Source organism: Babylonia areolata, chromosome 23, assembly GCF_041734735.1.
Source record: "Babylonia areolata isolate BAREFJ2019XMU chromosome 23, ASM4173473v1, whole genome shotgun sequence".
Taxonomy (NCBI): domain Eukaryota; kingdom Metazoa; phylum Mollusca; class Gastropoda; order Neogastropoda; family Buccinidae; genus Babylonia; species Babylonia areolata.
In genome coordinates this window covers 46,826,341-46,833,840 of record NC_134898.1, presented here as the reverse complement: position 1 = coordinate 46,833,840, position 7,500 = coordinate 46,826,341, and the positions used below count along the sequence as shown (strand labels likewise).

At 43.5% G+C, this 7,500-nt stretch overlaps 1 protein-coding gene across 2 annotated transcripts in view; it reads right to left on the bottom strand.

The window, feature by feature from the left end:
* The window catches only part of LOC143297789 (cytochrome b5 reductase 4-like), a 151,326-nt gene that overhangs the window by 121,046 nt on the left and 22,780 nt on the right, over positions 1–7,500 (bottom strand). For both annotated transcript variants that reach the window (XM_076610281.1, XM_076610279.1), the window contains exon 4: positions 4,221–4,305. In XM_076610281.1, coding sequence (XP_076466396.1) covers positions 4,221–4,305 — 85 coding nt within the window. The remainder of the gene's footprint in view (positions 1–4,220; positions 4,306–7,500) is intronic.

Sequence of the window (7,500 nt, the reverse complement as noted above, 5' to 3'; positions counted from 1 at the left end):
CACATTCACTCGTATGTACACGAGTGCGCTTTTACATGTATGACCGTTTTTACCCCGCCCTGTAGGCAGCCATACTCCGCTTTTGGGGGGTGTATGCAGGGTATGTTGTTGTTTCCATAACCCACCGAACGCTGACATGGATTACAGGATCTTTAACGTGCGTATTTGATCTTCTGCTTGCGTATACACACGAAGGGGGTTCAGGCACTGGCAGGTCTGCACATATGTTGACTTGGGAGATCGGAAATAATCTCCACCCTTTACCCACCAGGCGCCGTCACCAAGATTCGAACCCGGGACCCTCAGATTGAAAGTCCAACGCTTTAACCACTCGGCTATTGCGCCCGTCTATATCAACAGGGATAACATGCCCACACATGTTGGTAACAGCTATAACAGTGATATATCAATTTGATCATAATCCAATCAACATGAGTAAGCTGAGACGGATTAACAGCTGTAACAGTGATACTAAATTTATCACAATCTAATCAACATTAATACGCCGACACACTTTTTTTTCCCCCCCAGCGCCTACAAACACATGCTGACACAGTGATGGCCTAGAGGTAACGCGTCCGCTTAGGAAGCGAGAGAATCTGAGCGCGCTGGTTCGAATCACTGCTCAGCCGTCGATATTTTCTCCCCCTCCACTAGACCTTGAGTGGTGGTCAGGACGCTAGTCATTCGAATGAGACGATAAACCGAGGTCCCGCGTGCAGCATGTACTTAGCGCACGTAAAAGAACCCACAGCAACAAAAAGGTTGTTCCTGGCAAAATTCTGTAGAAAAATCCACTTCGATAGGAACAACAAATAAAACTGCACGCAGGAAAAAATACAAAAAAAATAATTTTAAAAAATGGGTGGCGCTGTAGTATGGTGACGCGCTCTCCCTGGGGAGAGCAGCCCGAATTTCACACAGAGAAATCTGTTGTGATAAAAAGAAATACAAATACAAATACTGACACCCACATCCACCAAAACAAAGAGTACAGCTGCATAAACAGCACCGTCAAGACATCCAAACATGTTTACAAACAAAACGCCCACACCGTTATCAAGTTGCAGTCCACAAATGCAAATGAGAAAGAGAGAGACAGAGACAGACATAGGTACACAGATAACTTTAAAAGGAATTTATGTGACATAACACACACACACACACACACACACACACACCATCAGTGTGAGACTTCATTACTTTAAGACCGTTTTGTGTAAGGAATGGCACTTGGTTATGGCAATGCTCTCTGATGCTTGTGCTCTCTCTCTCTCTCTCTCTCTCTCTCTCTCTCTCTCACACACACACACACACAGAGAGAGAGCATCAGTGTGAGACTTCATTACTTTAAGATCGTTTTTGTGTAAGGAATGGCACTCGGTTATGGCAATGCTCTCTGATGCTTGCGCTCTCTCTCTCTCTCTCCCTCCCTCTCTCTCTCTCTCTCTCTCTCTCTCTCTCTCTCTCTCACACACACACACACACACACACTGAGTGTATCTGTTTCAGAATCAGTGAGACTTCATTACTTTAAAATCATTTTTGCATAAGGAATGGCACTTGGTTATGGCTCCCTGACACTCTATCTCCCTCCCCCCCTCACACACACACACACACACACGCACACACACACACACACACACACACACACTAACAGAAACATACAACAGGTCCACATGAATGTCTGTTTTTAGAGAAGCATGTGCACACCGCTATCAACTTTGCAGCGCAGATTAGCACATCATATATGTCTGCTTCTGGAGCCCTGAGTGAAGAGCAAACAGCAGTTATATGTGTGTGTGTGTGTGCATGTGTAGGTGCGTGTGTACGTGCGTGTGTGTGTGTGCGTGTGTGTGTTTGTAGTACAATTCAACAAAATTCATTTTCTCTGGAAATACGTTGTCTGTCAATACCAAATTTGGTTCCAAACATAGAGCCACCACTCGTCCAATTCACTTCCACATACACACACACAAAACATACACAGGTCTCACACACACATGCACAGGCTCTCTCTCACACACACTAAACCTCACAAACATTCACAAAACATTCACAGCATGGATGAAACAGTTTGGAACTGTGATTAACAACGAGATCAGTACTGACTTACACACATGGGTCTTCAGAGATCTGAGGGGTATTCAGCGCCTGAGTAAGTGACAGATCTATGAGGAGCTGGTGAAAAGCTGGAGGGTTTTTTTGTTTGTTTGTTTGCTGTCCCATCAACCGCATCATTTCAGTACCATTACTCCCACACCACTTATTCCAAGTGCTGTCCCATCAACCGCATCATTTCAGTACCATTACTCCCACACCACTTATTCCAAGTGCTGTCCCATCAACCGCATCATTTCAGTACCATTACTCCCACACCACTCATTCCAAGTGCTGTCCCATCAACCGCATCATTTCAGTGCCATTACTCCCACACCACTCATTCCAAGTGCTGTCCCATCAACCGCATCATTTCAGTGCCATTACTCCCACACCACTCATTCCAAGTGCTGTCCCATCAACCGCATCATTTCAGTACCATTACTCCCACACCACTTATTCCAAGTCCCCCATATGCAGTCACACCTGTGTTCGTCTATCCCTGTCCCACCATCAGCACTCCAATGGGAACCATTGAGGACAGGTCGTCAGGAGGCCACACACCAGAGGAGACCCTGCACTGCTGCCGAGTCACTTGGGTGGTGTTCAGTAGTGCCTGTTCTGATTTTAACATACTTAGGACACCACCTACTAAGCCCCCTACCGACGTCAATGATTTACTCTGGCTCTAGAGCCGGACTGAGTGAGCGTCTCCCCTCAGAGTGAAGACAGCCACCACGTCCCTCCAACGAGAGTCCCCCATGAATGGGTGGTGTTCAGTGGTGCCTGTTCTGATTTAAAGTACTTAGAACACCACCTACTAAGCCCTCTACTGATGAAGCAACTGCTCAGTCACAGAGCCAGACTGAGTAGCGTCTCCCCCCATGCCACATCCCTCCAACAAGAGTCCCCCATGAATCTGCCAGCTCTGAAGACCTGGCTGAAAAGTGGTTATACAAAACCACGTTAGGTCTGCAACACAGACGGCACTCCAGGACCCGACTGTTCAGCCACTGCAAGCACTTGTTCCGACTGTCATACCACGCAGTGGTTTACTGAGAACCAGACTTTCCATCCTGGGGCACTGGGTTCAGATCCTAGCTGTGTCTGGTGGGTTAAGGTGTGCAGATTTTTTTTCCATTTCACAGGTTCACAGATATATATATATACATGAAAACCTGCTTGCACCCGAACCCCTGTTGCTTGCATTTTTGACTCACTTGTGTAAACAAAGTGAGTCTATGTTTTAACCCGGTGTTCGGTTGTCTGTGTGTGTGTGTGTCCGTGTGTCTGTGTGTCCATGGTAAACTTTAACATTGACATTTTCTCTGCAAATACTTTGTCAGTTGACACCAAATTTGGCATAAAAATAGGAAAAATTCAGTTCTTTCCAGTCATCTTGTTTAAAACAATATTGCACCTCTGGGATGGGCACAAGAAAGTAAAAAAGAAGCCTAATTATATGCAAACTGCATTTACTGTTATATTTATATTTTTTGTATTCTCTAAACTTGGCACGTTGACCTCTTATTCTGACACAACAACAAGAGGAGTCATTATAATCATTTTTTGTTCAAACAGGAACTTCTTTTGCTAAGCATGGAATTTTTATTTATTTTGCAAACATTTTGGTGCAGATAGTAAAAAAAGGGAAATTACTCTGTAATTAATGCTAGGGGACTTAATTTATCACAAGTGAGTCTTGATGCCTTGCCTCTCTTGTTTACTCATGCAGACATGACACGCTCGTTAAAGATCCTGTAGTTTATGCCCATGTTTGGTGGGTCAACAGAAACACAATCATACCCAGCATGCACAACCCCCCAAAACAAAGTATGGCAGCCTAAACTCTGGGATAAAAATGGCCATGCATGTTAAAGCCTTCCGCTGGATAAGGGTGAACCTTGGAGTTTACAACACACAAACAGAGAAAAAAAAACAACAAGGCATTGTTCAAACAATCGTCTTGCACAAAACAAAACTAAAAACGTAAGCCTCTCTTAGAAAATAGTACTTCCACAAATAATAATGCAAGATGAACAAAAATCGTTTTGAGCAGCCCAAACTGAATGCACACACATCGCAAAAAAAACAAAATTAAAAAAAAAAAAAAAAATTACCTGCTTCGAACACTGGGGACTCGGTCTCCAGTCTGCCAACTAGGCATTTCTCCAGCATGGACTCAGCGTTCACCCATTTATGGATCTGCACACAAACATAACTCAAATCTCTGAGGAGAAATTTTGTTTGATGTCCCATCACACACACATGGGTGACTGAAGACATGTTGTTGTTGTTGTTGTTTTTAGAGTACTTACTTTTTTTTTTTTTCTTTTTTTCTTTTACTTTTTTTTTTTTTCTCAAGGCCTGACTAAGCGCGTTGGGTTACGCTGCTGGTCAGGCATCTGCTTGGCAGATGTGGTGTAGCGTATATGGATTTGTCCGAACGCAGTGACGCCTCCTTGAGCGCACTGAAACTGAACTGAAACTGTACTTACTTCGGATACTGTCCATTCACTGCGTTCGGACAAAACCATATACGCTACACCACATCTGCCAAGCAGATGCCTGACCAGCAGCGTAACCCAACGCGCTTAATATGTATGAGAGAATACAAAAGAATACATATAGAGAATACAAAAAATATAAATATAACAGTAAATGCAGTTTGCATATAATTAGGCTTCTTTTTTACTTTCTTGTGCCCATGTATGCCAGATCTGATAATACCTGTAGAACATGGCTGGACTGGCCTGGTTTTCATCAAGTGGGCTGTCAGGTGTGGTGGTTCTTCTGGTTTTCCCCCATCCCTCTCCACTCTGAACTATGCAGTTCATGTTGTGAGAACGACTGGTGTCAAAATGCTTTCATTTACCCCCCCGTAAACGATTAAGCTCTGCATATATAATAATGTACAATTATCAACATCAGTGTCGTCATCATCACCATCACCATCATGGTTACATCATCATTATTATTATTCATTTATTGTTGTTATTGTGGAGGAAGGTGGCAGAATGGTTAAGACGCTCAGCTGCCAATACAGAGAGTCCGTGAGGGTGTGGGTTCGAATCCCGCTCTCGCCCTTTCTCCTAAATTTGACTGGAAAATCAAACTGAGCGTCTAGTCTTTCGGATGAGACGATAAACCGAGGTCCCGTGTGCAGCACGCACTTGGCGCACTGAAAAAGAACCCATGGCAACGAGAGTGTTGTCCTCTGGCGAAATTACATAAAATGAAATCCACTTTCATAGGTACACAAATATGTAAGCATGCACTCAAGGCCTGACTAAGCGCGTTGGGTTATGCTGCTGGTCAGGCATCTGCTCAACAGATGTGGTGTAGCGTGTATGGATTTGTCCGAACGCAGTGACGCCTCCTTGAGAAAGTGAAACTGAAACTGTTGTTATTACCATTATGATTTATCTATTGTTATTATCATTAGGAGGAGGAGGATTATCATTATTATTATTATTACATATTATATAACTATCATCATTATTATCATCATCCTCATCATTATCATCATTATTATCATAACCACGTGGCAGGATCTGTTTCATATTACATGAAACTGTCATGCCTTGCACTGCTGCACAAGCCAGGTTATGCATATACTTGTCTGCTGTCGTCAGTATCATGTGTACCGGTAAGTTTACAGTCAAGCCACGCAAGCGACACAGTGTAACTTATATAGATTATCAAAGCACTTATACCCTGTACCATGACTGTCCAGAGAGGACTCGCCGCTCCTGCTGTCCTTTCTTGCAACGGCATATATCATATAAACATAAAACTGCACACGCATGCGCACACGCACACACACACACTCCCTCCCTCCACACGCACATCTTTTTCCTTTCCCCTCGGCAAACACACACACGCACACACACACACACACACACAGAGTATCAGTATCAGTAGCTCAAGGAAACATCACTGCATTCAGTCAAATCCATATATGCTACACCACATCTGCCAAGCGGATGCCTGACCAGCAAGTTTAACCCAAAGCGCTTAGTCAGGCCTTGAGAAAAAAAAAAAATAAATAAATAAAATATAATAAACACACAAACAGACAGAAACACACACACACACACACACACACACACACACACACACACACACACACAGGCAATCATTGCTCTCTTTTAAAAATATAAAAATGATACAAAAATTACTGCAATTCATTATTCCTTTAAGAATACTATAGACCTTTTTTCTTTTCTTTTTTTTTTTTTTTATAAATAAAGTAACAATATCTATTTCTGTCCCCTATTACTGCTATGGTTGTGAAGCCTGAAATGAGGGAAGATCGTTGGTGCCATCCCCCCACCCCTCCCTCCTCCTCTGCCCATCACGACTGCATGCAAATGGAGCGTCACCTGCACCCTCCCCTCCCCTCCCCTGCCCCTCCCTCCACCCACCTACCTCCCCAAAATAAAAATGGTGCCCCTACACTTAGCAGGCTTTTCCCTCCTGAGCTTTCTTTCCCACTCGCTGCTCACCCTACCTCCCTGCGCCACAAACACTCCCTGAAAACTGATTTAACTCACTCAGTACGGCCAGTCCTCTCTTCTCCTCTACACAGACCTCTCGGATGTCCAGTGGGTGTCTCAATGACCCAACCTTTAGCTTCCGTCGTCAGAATTGTGGCATTCTTTGTCAACATTCACCTCTTCAGTATGAGAGCCTTACGACTGCAATATTTTGATGGTGGTAATTGGGGTGAAACGCTGTTAACGTCGTCTCTTTCGCCGTTCGTATGGAAAGAGTTAAAGAAGGAGAGAAAAAAAAGCAGAAAGAAAGAAAAAGTAAAAGATATATGCTGCTGTCAGCGTGTTGTTACATATGTCTACAAAAAAGTTTTGTCCTCTCTCTCTCTGTTTCCCTTGACTGAATAAATGTACTCCTCTGAGTTCTCTGGTGGTTTTGTGTGAGCGTTTACAGTCTGTTCTTTTTGGTTGATGTCTATCTGAGTGTTCTTTTTTTTTCTTTTTTCTTTTTTGCCCCCCCCCCACCCCCCCACCACCCACCCTAATATTAGTAATAACCTCCTCCTCACTCACACACAGACACACTCTCTTCCTAACATAAAATAAAAGCAGATTTTATGCAAAATTCCCAGCACACTTTCCCCCCAATCCCCACCCCTAAGCCTCCAACCCCTTCATTTGCTCGCTCGCTCTCTCTGTCTCTCTCTCTCTCTCTCTCTCTCTCTCTCTCTCTCTATATATATATATATATATATATCTCACTCAGTAAATCACCCACTCACCCAAGACGAAGGAGAATTTAATACTTCAGCCCACGCTTCCAAATTACATATATATATACAATCTGGAAAATAAAATAAAAAGCCTTTTCTTCCCTTCATTTCTCACGCAATACTTTTGTGTC